At 41.1% G+C, this 15,000-nt stretch overlaps 2 protein-coding genes across 3 annotated transcripts in view; one reads left to right on the top strand and one right to left on the bottom strand.

Annotated features, from left to right (window-relative positions):
- Window positions 1-15,000, bottom strand: part of LOC127004391 (histamine H1 receptor-like) — a 302,097-nt gene that overhangs the window by 44,399 nt on the left and 242,698 nt on the right. For both annotated transcript variants that reach the window (XM_050872035.1, XM_050872036.1), the window contains one exon: window positions 10,839-10,889. The gene's annotated coding sequence lies outside the window, so the exon portion shown is untranslated. The remainder of the gene's footprint in view (window positions 1-10,838; window positions 10,890-15,000) is intronic.
- LOC127004694 (serine/threonine-protein kinase PkaB-like) overlaps window positions 14,311-15,000 on the top strand; it is an 825-nt gene continuing 135 nt past the window's right edge. The window contains exon 1 of the mRNA XM_050872783.1: window positions 14,311-15,000. This exon is cut by the window's right edge and continues 135 nt beyond it. Coding sequence (XP_050728740.1) covers window positions 14,311-15,000 — 690 coding nt within the window.

The following is a 15,000-nucleotide window of genomic DNA, read 5'->3' on the forward strand; positions in this document are numbered from 1 at the left end:
ACACACACACACACACACACACACACACACACACACACACAAACATACACACACACTATAAGCCAATAATCCTGGTGTCGGGTCGCCCTGAGGAAGGCAATTAAGGCGAGAAACCCACCAATTAGGACTCGACTTTCTCCCTTATGTGGGGTTTCCCGATGACCAGCCACGCGGCCAGCCAGTCACCCCGGCAACCAGCAAGCCAGCCAGTAAGTCATCCAGTCTGCCAGATAGTCAACCAGTCAACCAGCCAGCCAGTCACCAGTCAATCATGTACACAGCCACCCAGCCAGTCAGTAAGTCATCAGACCAGTCATCCAGCCAGCCAGCAAGTTACTCAGCCAGTTAGTCACTCATCAAGCTAATCACCCAACCAGCCGTTCACCCGACCATACAGTTAGTCATCAAGCCAGTCACCTAGCCGCCCAGCGAGTCACCCAGCCAATTAGCCAGTCAACCTGGAAGTCACTCAGCTAGGCAGTCAACCAACCAATCAGTCACTCAGCAAGTTGGTAAAAAAAAGTCAGTCACCCAGGGAGTTACTCAAACAACTAGTCAGTCTCCCTGCCAGTTAACAACCAATCAGTCTGCCAGCCAGTCACTAAGTCACCAGGTCAGCATGTCACTAACAGTTGGTAAAAAAGAAAAAATGAAGTGGGGTGACTTGCAGCGAGGTAAAAAAAAAAAAAAATGCGAAGAACGAAACTCTGAGGTAGCGCGTTTTCGTGTGCAATTAGTTCCGAAAGGCAAGTGTTGTTTTCTTTCTCCGCAGCAATACTTCGGTGATTGGGAACGATGTGGCAGTGGTGTCGCGGTGTGTGTGTGTGTGTGTGTGTGTGTGTGTGTGTCTTCGTATATGTTGACTTAGGCAGGATATTCCCATGGAAATAAGGTGGAGATTGGCTCGCCAAATATTGCTTTCAAGTGTTGGGGAGCTTGGTTTTAAACAATTCACAACAATAATAATAATAATAATAATAATAATAATAATAATAATAATAATAATAATAATAATAATAATAATAATAATAATAATAATAATAATAATAATAATAATAATAATAATAATAATAATAATAATAATAATAATAATAATAATAATAATAATAATAATAATAATAATAATAATAATAATAATAATAATAATAATAAATAACATTAATAAGGAGAAGAAGAAGCAGAAGAAGAAAAAGAAGAATAGTAATAATAACTATAATAATAATAATAATAATAATAATAATAATAATAATAATAATAATAATAATAATAATAATAATAATAATAATAATAATAATAATAATAATAATAATAATAATAATAATAATAATAATAATAAGAAGAAGAAGAAGAAGAAGAAGAAGAATGGCAATGATTGCGTCGAGTATTTATAGCTGAAAAACAGCTTCCATACATCACTTTAATTACGAATTTAATAAGGTCCTAAGAACGGCGCCGTGTGAGCTGGAAAAAGAGAGCAAAGGAACAAAAGAAAAGGAGTAGAGGCGAGATTAAAGGAGGATTTTCTTGTAAGGTTAATTAGGAGGAAGACGCGAAAGATTCACCGAAAAGAGAGCGAAGTCAAATTAATGCTCTGGCAAACAGTGGAAGCGAAAATGAAGATAAAATGAAAAAGATAAGTTGGGAGCTATGAAAAGATGTATATTACGTAGAAACAGTTGGCTAGGCGCCATTTGGATACGTTGCTCGCAAGCAACTTCAATCAAAATTATGGAGGCAACACAAATGGAAGGAGTCTAATTAGTAGTAATATATTTATTTGAGAAGCAAATATAAATAGTAAAAAGTTTAAATTAAAATCTGTGAAATTCCTATTTATTTGAGCTTGCAACTGATAAAGCATTTTACACCGAAAAATAAAACAAAAAGTTTTATTTGAACTCCAATTATGTGAAAACTTTTGTATGATTAAAGAATGAAATATAAGAGACTGAAATTTAAATCCCAACTATGAACGAAACACGAAAACCAGATTTGAAAAAGGATTATGAAATAAACAAAGCGTATATTTATATGGAAAAAAGCAAAAACCACTAATGAGGAAAACATTACAACGGCACAACATTTTATGAATATACGTGCAAAATTCAGTTCAGGAATTTCAAAGCATTACTGAAGAGTATTCAGAATGTCCTTTCCTGCCCATCATTTCTGGCTGGAGGTGAGGCTCCTACAATGAGACCCAGAATGAAAACAATAAAACAGTATTAAAACGTTTCTTGCGAAATTAACGAAGAGAAAACGAAGAGTAACTACGAAAACGTCTCAGACCTTCTCTTCACAAAATGTTTGGCGAGATATGAAGGACACACATTGCCGGGAGGAAGCTGTGCCGAGAGAGAGAGAGAGAGAGAGAGAGAGAGAGAGAGAGAGAGAGAGAGAGAGAGAGAGAGAGAGAGAGAGAGAGAGAGAGAGAGAGAGAGAGAGAGAGAGATGCAATATAATTCTTCATTAAAAGAGGAAAAAGGCGAATGAGTAAACAAGGTAATTAAACAAAGCGCAAATGGGTTCATCTCTCTCTCTCTCTCTCTCTCTCTCTCCCCGCCTCTCTCATCGCTGATTGAGGGGACGCTCGGGCGACACCAACGTGCATCAGCGGCGTGTGGCGGCAGCCGTGCGGGGGCAGCAACTAATTGAGGGTTCGCCCCGCCGGGACGCTGGGCCAGACGGGACGCGCAGACATATCGAGAAACACCAAACAGAAGGTGATATTTGTTGTTTCCAGGCGTCGAATCTCACGTATGTAGTCTAGATGGCATATAATAGAACATGAATAAACGAATAAATCTGAATAAAATAGGAAAAAAAGAGTATATAAAGAAAGGAAAACGAAGAGTGTAGTAGGGAGATCTTTATTGTTTGCATGTGTCTAATCCCCCCCATGTAGTCTGGCCGGCACGTAATAATAAAAAGTGAATAGGAATGAATAAAATTAATAAGAATGAATAGACAATGAATGAATAAGGTAAGGAAAAACGAAAAAGTAGTAAATTGTTATTGTTTCCTGTAGAGTTAAAATTACTTTATATTTTTTTTCGGGTACTGTAATTGTACTATGAATGGATGCAGGTACGAATCAGTGTTCAACCAGCCGCTCAGACCTTGATACTGAGCCAAAGAGTTGGCCCATATTACCTTCCCCTGCCGGATTATTTCGGAAGAAAGGTAAAAGAAACAAAGGAACAAAGAAGAAACTAAACAAAGAAATAAAGCAAACAAATGAGTAAATAAAAAGATGCAAAACAATGTATAAGGTAAAACACAAGCCCACACACGAATCAAAGGCGTCCCAATAAAAACAGAAAGAACGAGTGAACCGCTTAGCGACGTACTGTACCTTTTAATTTTGAACTTTTATAAATATGTAGTTTTCCAGCTCTGCATATTGCACTCTGTTTCCTCCTCCTCCTCCTCCTCCTCCTACTACTACTACTACTACTACTACTACTTCTACTACTACTACTACTACTACTACTACAACTACTACTACTATACTATGACTACTACTACGACTACTACTACTATTACTACTACTACTACTACTACTACTACTGCTACTACTACTCCTACTACTACTACTACTACTACTACTACTACTTCTACTACTGCTACTCCTACTACTGCTAATAAGTCATAATAATAATAATAATAATAATAATAATAATAATAATAATAATAATAATAATAATAATAATAATAATAATAATAATAATAATAATAATAATAATAATAATAATAATAATAATAATAATAATAATAATAATAATAATAATAATAATAATAATAATAATAATAATAATAATAATTATAATAATATTAATAAAACCGCTGCTTCCCAAATAGTCTACGGTGATTGGTCGCCAGGATTTAATTAAGTAGCAACAAACTTTGCCACCGTCTCCACAAAGAATATATTCATTAAAAGTAATAATAATACTCACCTAATTATGTATACTCTCTCTCTCTCAAAAGCCTCGGTATTATTATTCTCGGCTTTTCACGAAGAGGATTTTTGAGGAGCACAGATTTCATTCCGAGGACTTACTTTCATCATCTCTTCCCTCTCCTAGTCTCCATTCTCTCGTTTCCCCTTTCCTAATCCCCCTTTCTTTCCACACTTTTATTTTTATAGCAATTTTTCTGCATTCTAACTAATTCGTTTCTCCTTTTTCGGATTTCATCTTATCCTGTTTCCTCTTCCAACTCGTCTTCCTCTCTCTTCCTTTGCTACTCTCTACTTTGTTTCTTTCTTTCCTTCTTTTTTTTTCTTTTCTTCTTCATTATTACCGTTTTTTCCCCTTTCTTGAATCTTTATACTTACTTATTCACTTCCTTTTTTTTCTCTTTGATTTTCTCCTCTCCTTTTTCTCTCCTATTACCTTTTCGTTTTTTATCTCTCTTTCCGTAGTTCATTGTTACTTTTCTTTCCTCATTTTCGTCCTTCATCATTTCCGTTGTTTAATACTCCTCTACCTCTTCATTCTCCTTTTTCGTCTACCTCTTTCCCTTGTTATTTCATTACTTTTGCCTTTTCTGCATCTCTCTCTCTCTCTCTCTCTCCTTCACTTTGCTACCTAGGTGCTCTCTCAGTGATTTAGAAGCCTTACTCTTAAAATCTCTTTCTCCAATTTCACTTCTTCCATACCCGTCGAACTACTTTATACCACTTTTTCTCATTCTCTCACTTTGATCTCTTATTCTTTTGATTTGTTTTTGCTTTTCTTTTCCTTCATTTTTTCCTGCTCTCCCTCCTCCTCCTCCTCCTCTCTTATCAATCTGTACTGGTTGTCGCTAACTTCATTCCGCCTTTTCAGATGACCCCTTTCCAGCCTCGGTCACATGTTTACAATTCATTTTCCCCTCCAAAGCCCTTCCCCCATCCCGACTGTTACCCTTACTTTTTTTGGCTTCTCTTTCTATTCCTTCCCCTCCACATCAAACAGTATTTCGCAGTTTTCATTCTTTTTTCCTATTAGTTTTTAAGCAGTTTTTAACATCGCCATTTTCTTTTCTTTTCCTTCACTATTCCTTCGACCTTCCTTTATTCCTCTTTTTCCTTATATCTCTTTTGTCGGATCCTTCCTATCTCCCTACATATATATTTTTCTGATCTCTGTCTGTCTGTCTGTCTGTCTGTCTGTCTCTCTCTCTCTCTCTCTCTCTCTCTCTCTCTCTCTCTCTCTCCCATGCCCTGCTCTTCCTTACCAAATTGGCCTTTACTATTCCACTTTCCCATCAGTCCCATTTGTCATTCTAGTCCTGTCACTATTTCCTCCCTCTCCCTTACCCCTCCCACCTCTCCTACCTGTGCTTCCTCCCTCTCCCTCTTCCCTCTCGCCTCGCCTTTCCGCTCCCTCGACAGTGAGCGGACGGATGGCTTACAGAATTTCAAGGAAAAATCTCGGCTTATCCTGGGAAACCTTGAGATGAGAGAGAGAGAGAGAGAGAGAGAGAGAGAGAGAGAGAGAGAGAGAGAGAGAGAGAGAGAGAGAGAGAGAGAGAGAGAGAGAGAGAGAGAGAGAGAGAGAGAGAGAGAGAGAGAGAGAGAGAGAGAGAGAGAGAGAGAGAGAGAGAGAGAGACCAATATTGACCCTGTCGTTGGCCCACTCTAGCACACATTTTTAGGAAGAGAAATTTATCCCCCGGTCCTGTTTTCATTGTTGTTTTGAAACTATAAATAAGTATTACCTTCCTACATCTCGGGGAAGGAAAGGAGAAGGCAGGAGGAGAGGGAAGAGGAGGAGGAGGAGGAGGAGGAGGAGGAGGAGGAGGAGGAGGAAAATGATGGGAAGGAAAATGGGAAGGTTGAGAAGAAATAAGAGTGAAAAAAAAAGAACAAGAACACTAATAATAAAATAAAACAAGCACATCAGAAGGAAAAACACGATGGAGGAACAAGAATAAAAATAAGAATATAAGAGCGAAAAGAACAAGAACAATAGAAGTAAAACAAGAAAAAGAGATAGAAAGAGGAAAGAAGAAAACTTAGAATAGACAAAAGTGTTACGTCAGAAGGAAAAGCTTGATAACATAGAAACCACATGAAGGAAAGAAAAAAGAAAACCAGCAAAATTAGATCTGTTCACAACCTCCATAACACCTTAAGACTATATTGGGTTTGGGCGGATTACTGGGACTATTTTCACAGAGACATCGCATCTAAAACCACGGGAACATGTGGCTCAGAGAATCGGTCGCGGGAGGCAAGTCAACAGCGCTTCGACCCTGAGCTACCAAAGAGACGGACTCCAGGCAGCGGCGAGGGAAAGGAACGTGAGGGGCGCGCGGAAGAATCTTTTGAGGCACCTGGCACGATCGCCCAGCACTCCCCTCTCCTGGCACTGATGGAGGGGAGGAAGGGGAGGGGGGTAATAGCCACCTACAAAGACATCTGGGGAGGCCATTTTCTGTCTGTCTGTATGATATTTTTCTCTGTGAATGGCTTTTCGGCTTTAACTATGTCTGTATGTCTGTTTGCTGGGTTTTGTCTGTTTCTGATGGTATGATTATGTTGAGGATTCATGTGTGTGTGTGTGTGTGAGTGTATGTGTGTGTGTGTGTGTATGTATTCCTCTCTCTCTCTCTCTCTCTCTCTCTCTAACTCTCATCAAAAAGAGTTCGCGGAAAAAAAGGAAATCCCACGTTTATTGAGGGAAAATAAATAAAAGGTCGAAAGAGAAAACTGTTACCAGTATTTCATTATTTCCTGTTGACATTCTCTCTCTCTGTGTTATGTATAGCTGTAGTTAAAATGATTCACGGGAGACAGGAGACAAAACGCTTGCCTTACGTGTGAGAACCTATAAAAGTTACCTGCCAGTACTCTCTCTCTCTCTCTCTCTCTCTCTCTCTCCTTCAATATCTATCTACCCACCAGAGAGACAGATGTATTAAAGAGATAGATAGACAGGTAGATAAATAGACCGACCGTAATAAAGCGAGATTAACGGAATGTGTGTGTGTGTGTGTGTGTGTGTGTGTGTGTGTGTGTGTGTGTGTGTGTGTGTTAGCCATACATTACGGTGAGCCAATAACGATGTCGGACGGAGATGATGCTTAATATGAATGATTGTTCTACTTATGATGAGCTATTATGGATCCTCCTCCTCCTCCTCCTCCTCCTCCTCCTCCTCCTCCTCCTCCTCCTCCTCCTCTTCTTCCTCGTTGTCCTCTCTCTCTTACGTTTTATCTTCTGATGTCTTTTCCTGTTTTTTCCTCGCTTTGCTTATATGCCCACGCCTCCACTGCGACCTCCTCCTCCTTCTCAACTTTCACTCCCTTTTATTTCTCCTCACAAATGAGACATCTTTCTCAATCTCCTCCTCTTCATCTTCCTCTAATGATAAAAAGTATATAAAATCACCCAAGACGCGCCTTGAAAATATTACAGTTGCCGGCAGCGCCGCTGTACGGGAAAAGACTCAAGTGACTCAACATCTTCAAGTATGCTGGAAAAGAGAAGACTACGAGGAGTTTGATACAAGTCTCCAAGTACCTCAACAAGTTTCACTTCCAGCAATTTTGAGTTTCGAACTAACCAACTAACTAGAAAATAATGGAGTACTTGTTAAAGCGAGGCGATGCGGCATATACATCGGCAGGATATTCTTTGTTGAACCGACTTGTATACCAATGTAACCACCATCCTGCAAAAAACAGTTGATGAGAAAACGAGCAGTGCCATTAAATTGTATTGATCATTCCTTCGCTGTGACAGAAGTCAAATGGATGTCCTTGTAAGAATGCATTTCAAGTAGTGGCTGACTGAATGGTTAGCGTGCGGGCCCCGCATTCACCGCGTTCTGGAAGATGCGGGCTCGAATTCGCCGCTACCACCTGGGATTTTTCAGTCACCGCCGAGCGGCCTAAGATTACCCACATGCTGTCCTGAAGACAACCCATCAACCCAGACTCTAGAGGAAACCGCCCAAGTGAATCAAGAATGACCCAGAAATAGATGGCGCCACTATAAACACTTGCCTGCGCCAAGGCGGGCTGGGGCTGACCTCCATGCCCCTGCAGAAAGCCTACCGGCGCTGTAGGCAAAAAAAAAAGAAAAAAAAATCCATTCTTCAAGTCATTAAAGTCCCCGAAGAAGATAAAATTACAAAAAGCAAGTACCTTTGTTAAAAACTAACAAGCTCTCTATATCCGGCTCTTTCATATTATTTTAATTTTTTTATCTTCCTTCATAATTTTTACTCTTTTTTAATCTTTTCAAGTTTATTTTCCTCTTCCGTTACTTTATTATAGTTGCATGCTTCTGTACCTCATTCTCAGTATTGCTTCTTTTTTTCTTCTTCCTTCTTCTTTCTTCTTCTTCTTCTTCTTCTTCTTCTTCTTCTTTTTCTTCTTCTTCTGCTCTTGTATCATGCCATATATTACCACACCTTATTTGGATCTTTTAAATCCCTCGTTCACGGAGCACTACACAGCTAACAACACATCTTGTACCCACCTTATTCCTAGCCCAATGACATACACTGAAAGGTTACGAATAAAAAGTAAAGGGTAATACAAGCAGAACAATAAAAAAAAAAACAGTACAATAAGCTTAAACAAGGTAACATTCAACTCTCATCCTAAAGACTCGAGGCAATATCAAAATGAGTATGAAACAGAGAAGAAAATTTGAGGTGAAACATAAAGGGGAGAGAAAGCAATCGCGGCACAGTCGCGCCGTGTTTTGCTAAGTCCCCTTTGAAAAGTTTTAGTCGTAGTGAGTTGGGAAAACAATGGAGGAGGAACTTTAAATGGGCGAGCCCACAAAGGATTCGACCAACCGACAGAGTAACCCACTGACAGACAAACCCAAAGGCACCCAGACACATAGACCCAGCAACCCACAAAAAAACCGATATACATACACACGCACACACACACACACACACACACACACACACACACACACACACACACACACACACAGATATACAGACACACCTACACACAGACACATAGACCCAGCAACCTACAAACAAACCGATATACATACACAAACACACACACACACACACACACACAGACATACAGACACACCTACACGCAGACACCAACACATACACAGACACATGCACATACATACAGCCACAGCCACACAGACACGCAACCACACCGACTCGAAGACCACTGATACACAGATACAGCGCCACACGGAAAGACAAAAAAACACACACACAAACATACCCACTGACCAACGGACTCACATTCAGACACATAAACCTACAGACACAAAGACCAAACAGACACACAGACAGACAGGCGCAATCTCTACAAAGGGATTTAGGAATATCGTCTTGCACCAAACTCTCGCTGAGGGCAATAAAAAACAGGACTGAAAACTTTTTCGTAACAGGAATTCAGAAAGTGTAGGGCGAAGAAGAGAAAAAATGCGGACCAAATTGAAAAGAAATGGAGGGAAAATAAATGAAAAAGTCGGGAATGAGGAAGACAACTTATATAAACATGCGCTACAAATCTTCTGAAATTCATTTAGTACTCGTATACGGCGAGAGCGCTACAGAAAACCGGGCGGTCCTTCTACTCGTCTAAGGCCAGGAAGCAATAAGGGATGATGAAGAATCGCTATAAAAAGACCTGGAATGCGAGGGGAAAAGGGAAAAAAATAAGAAAGAAAAAAATATCATCAAAAGAGAAAACGAAAACAAGTACATTTTCAAGAGCTTCTACGAAATCTAATAATCTTAAAAAATGTTGTTTCCTGTGAAGATTGTGAAAATAAATATAAAAAGAAGGAAAAAAAAGAAAAAAATAGTGACGATCAATGAATATGATGTAAATGAAACACGGCCAAGAAAAGAAAATAAGTGCATAAATATGACTAAACGTGCGAGAAAAGCTTTTTTTTCACGTACAGTGTGTGTGTGTGTGTGTGTGTGTAGTAGTAGTAGTAGTAGTAGTAGTAGCAGTAATTGTAGTAAGAGTGGTAGAAATAGTAGTCAGCAGCCTAAGAATAATGTTACGTAAATCTAAACCTCAAAAAACACTAACATGACAACAAGAAATTATGAATATTGAGAAATACGTAAACACACACACACACACATAATGTGTGAGTGGTCTCAGTCCTACCCAAAGATCGGTACTCCGAGCTCTGTGCTCTTCCGTGGGGGAACGGCTGGCTGTCTCGAGAGAGACCCGCAGCAGACCATGACGTGAATTACACACAGGTACACATACACACATACACACACACACACAGAGACCAAGAGTGACTGACAATCGTATTTGTAAGCAGGTAAGTGAATAGGTATATAAACCAATTCAGTCAACATACGCATGAATGAATAAGTGATGAATGGAACAATTAATGAACGAATAAATGAACGCAAGAATGCCTCACAAATCACCACAGCCGATTATTAAAATTCTGGTATAATACATAAGAAAATATCGAAACACAGGTCACCTAAAAAAACCCACTTAAAAAGATAAATATACGAAATGCACTTCAGGAAATATAAAAATAAATAGAAAAATAATTCGTAGCTAAAAGAACGAAGCTAGCTGAATATCAAGAACCCAGAATAATACACAAGAAAACATTGATACACAAAACAATCAACAAAGACTTTAAGAGATAAATATATAAAAAATGTACCTCAGTAAATATAAAACGAGCAAAAGAATAATAAGTAACCAAAACAACGAAACTAATAGAAGAAAACACAACCAAAAAAATGCACTTAAGTAAATATAAAACATTAATACACGTCCAGCGAAAGCAACAACAACAAAAAAAAAAAAGGAATAAGCAAGCAGGTGGGTATAAACAAACAAACAAACAAACAGTGACTCACCTTAATAGGACATGGCGTTACCTGGGAAGCACCTGTGAGTGTCTTGAGCACCTGTGAAGAAGAGACGTTGAGAAGGGTTAGGTTGTGTTAGGAGAGAGGGGAGGGAGGGAAGAGGGAGGGAGGAGGAAGGCGGCGTGAGTGTTAGGTGCAGGGTTAGAAGAGAAGGGAGGGAGAAAGGGGAAGGAAGGGACGGTCTGAAGGCTTAAGTAGGGTTAGGAGAGAAGGTAAGGAGAGTAGGAAAGGAGAGGAGAGAGGGAGTAAAGAGGAAAGCGGCGAGAGGAAAGGGAGAAATTACGAAAAAAAATATATATAATAGTTAAAAGGCTGCGGAGAAGACGAGAGAGAGAGAGAGAGAGAGAGAGAGAGAGAGAGAGAGAGAGAGAGAGAGAGAGAGAGAGAGAGAGAGAGAGAGAGAGAGAGAGAGAGAGAGAGAGAGAGAGAGAGAGAGAGAGAGAGAGAGAGAGAGAGAGAGAGAGAGAGAGAGAGAGAGAGAGAGAGAGAGAGAGAGCAGAAGTGTGGTAAATCGAGAAAGGAGGGAAGGAAGGAGAGAAGATGGAAGGGATATTTAATTAGTTGAGGAGAAGAGGGTGACTGTGATTAGAGGGAGATAAGAAGGAAGAGAATGGGGGAAGGGAGAATGTCTAATTATGTGGAGAGAGAGAGAGAGAGAGAGAGAGAGAGAGAGAGAGAGAGAGAGAGAGAGAGAGAGAGAGAGAGAGAGAGAGAGAGAGAGAGAGAGAATGACAAATCAGATAAAAGAACATATACATTCAACCTTAAAGTCTTTGGACGTGGGTGAAAATTACTTTGATCTCAAGCTTGAATAAAAAGAGTCGCTGGAGCCGTGAATTAAGGGGCAAGACAAAGGAGAAATCAAATAAATAACGTCTGTTAATTAGTTATTTTTAATTCGTTAGTCAAATTAGTGCTCATAAAAGGTCAAACAATAATCGTGCCAATCATCCTTCTATTCACACGCTCTTTTTCTGGCTCATAAAAGAAATGAAAAAATAATTATAGTAAATCCTAATAAATCCCTGTTATCTTTTCCTTCTTTCATGCTGGCTGATTATCTCTCTCGACGCCTACAAGCCAGCGTGGGTGAGAGGCTTGCTGCAGGGGAAGAGATGCAAGTTTAGCTCATTGTGGACACCGACTATCCTGCTGCGTCGCTTCCCGCCGTCCCTTACTGGCCATGAGGTCCCGATGAAGGAGAGGACAAATGTAATGGTCAGCGGGCAGGCACACTAATAAAGGGGAAGATGTACAGAGATAGTGGTCGATGGGGAGAGAGATTGACTACAAGAAGGAGAGAATATGAGATAGGGGTTGACTGACAGATATACACTAATAGAAGGAAAGAAGAAAAGAGAGATAGACAGGACATAGAAAGACTGATAGAGGGAAAGATGAACTAAGAGATAGTGGACAACGGACAGTGACTGACTCATTGCTGGAAAGTTTATTGATAGATAGTGATCGCCGAAGAGAAATAGATGAGCATGGGGAAATATGAACAGAAAGATAGAGGGTGAATGGACAGAGATGGAGCATTAAGAGTAAAGAAAAACAGAGATAGGACTCGACGGATAGAGGTTGACTATAAGGGGGGAAGACCAACAGAGAGATAGAGGTCGAAGGGCAAAGATTGACTATAAGGGGGAAAGATTAAGAGAGGGAAGCAAACATGAATGGCAGAGGCAGCGAATCTTTAAAGAGTGCAAATATCCTGCTAAAATATTTGATCTAAGCCCTGTAAGTCGACAAGTAAATAAGCCGTGAGTGATGAATGCCAGTGGACGAAAAAGACTGGCTAAAATATGATGAACAGACAAACACAGGTAGCACAGGTGAGTTGGGAACAGACTTGTGAGAAAAGTAGTAAAAGATATTATAACCCTCAAATTTTTAGATGACAGACATCGGCTCGCCTTCTATTACACTTCCCTGCAAGGTTAAAGAGTAGTCTAGTCAATGACGATTTTTTTAAAGCCTTCAGACCCTTCATGTGCTAGTAGTGTTGCAGATTTTATAATGGGTGGTCTAGTGAAAACGAGGACATTTTCGATAAAAACTTTTAGTCCCTTCTTCTGTTTGTAGTTTGCAGAGTTTGAGTTTATCCTGAGTTAAGGTTTTCGTGTCGATAATAGCGTGCCCTAGTGAGAAACCAGGATTGTATTAATGTGACGGGACCCTTCATATGCTCAGAGTTTGAAAGGTTAATGCAATGAGTTAAGATTATCGTGTACAAGCAGAGAACTATCGCGTGTGTGGGGGTATGCGGGGAGAGTTATATTTTGTGTGTGTTTTAATGTTATAATTCTTGTGTTTGCTCCCTCTTTTCATCACCACTTTGTCCTGTTTCTTTTTTTTTTGTCATTCCATACCAAGGATCCACGAGCGGTCGTTGTGTGAGGCCGTGAGTGGCAAGTGAAGGACGCTTAAGAAGGGAGAGGAGTTAGCAAGGCGAGCATCTTCTCTCCTATTTTTCCTGTATAATTCTTCCTTTAGACTGCTGCAGACAAAGAGGCGGATAGAAAGACACCCACACTCACACACACACACACACACACACACACACACACACACACACCGAGCAAATGTGTAAGAAAAAGAAACGCCGCGTACCGCTCTCAGGACCATGGTAAGCAAACGGACAGAAAGAAATTACAGGTGCTCTCTCTCTCTCTCTCTCCCTATCTACCCACCTACCTACCTATCCATCTATCAAACTATCTATCCATCTATATTTCTGTCACGCATCCCTTTAATCCATTTCACATTACGTATTTTAAATTTTCCATTGCCACACTTTTTCTCTATCATTTCCATCATTGCCTATAGTCTACAAGACATTAATCCCAAGTGTTTATGCTAACAGTTTTCAGGTGAAGTGGTGAGAAACACTCTACCATTCAGTTATTACAAGCTAAATACTCGCACCTAAGCTTACACCATTCTCGCATTTTTTTCTAATTTCCTGCCGCATGTATAGCTTGAACCATTTTTCCAGTAGATTCCACGAAGACTAATGTTTAATCTGGAAAGTACCGAACAGAATCTAGTCAGAAGAACTCGTGGTAAAGAGATATTTAAAAGGCCGAAACCCGTACAATACCGAAAGGAACCGCTGAGGGGCCGAACTCACTCTCACCAAGACTTACCAACACAAAGGGTTGTAGCTGTCTAGGACAATGGGGAGAAAAAAACAGTGGAAGACCTAATTGTAGAATGTAGCAACTACGAGAGGCAGAGAGGGGAGTTAGTACTAGAAGAAGTGATGGTGATGAGTCGATGAAAAGCGATATAGGTCAAAAGAACTCCCTCTTTTTCCGTCCTAACTCCAAGCTAAGCCGAACTAACCGAACTCAACCGGCGAAAACCGAGATCTAGTCCTGAACGTCAACACACATACGGTATGGTGAGAAAAAATAAATATTTGTATTTGTATTTGGTATGGTAAGACAGAGCCATGGCTCCCCTACACACCACCCCCCTCCTCGTGCTGACGAAGGAACGCATCGACACGCTGGTGGCCCAGCACAAGCAGGTGCTGGGGCGCGGCGCCTCGTGCACGGTGTACCTGGTGGAGGTCGGCGGCGCCCAGTGCTGCCTCAAGGTGGCAAGGGAGCAGCGCCTCGCAGCCATGTTCCGCAGGGAGTTTGACATCCTGCTGGACCTGGACGGCGCGGCGGGCGCCCCCAAGGCCTTGGGCACCAGCTTTGGGTTCCCCGCCATGCTCACCACCTTCTGCGGCCAGAACACCTTCTGCGACCTGCACAACCTCGCTCAAAGCGACACGGACAGACTGGCGGCCTTCGTGGCGCTGGCCCGGGACGTGCAGCAGCTCCACGCCTGCGGCTACACCCACAACGACATTAAGCCCGACAACGTCGTGGTGCGCCAAGACACCAAAGGCCGGCTGAAGGTGTCCCTCATCGACTACGGCTTGGCCAAGAGATTCGGCACAGGACTCCGCATCGCGCGCACACACACGCACCGCACGCCCTGGATGGCCCCAGAGCTGCTCCGCGGCGCGCCCTGCTCGCCCCCCGTGGACGTGTTCTCCCTCGGCTACGTCCTGAGGCGCGTCCTGGCCACGTGCCACACGCAATACCCCGGCCTGGAGGTGCTGGCCGACAGAGCCATGAGAGCCAACCCT

Source organism: Eriocheir sinensis, chromosome 28 (genome assembly GCF_024679095.1).
Source record: "Eriocheir sinensis breed Jianghai 21 chromosome 28, ASM2467909v1, whole genome shotgun sequence".
Taxonomy (NCBI): Eukaryota; Metazoa; Arthropoda; class Malacostraca; order Decapoda; family Varunidae; genus Eriocheir; species Eriocheir sinensis.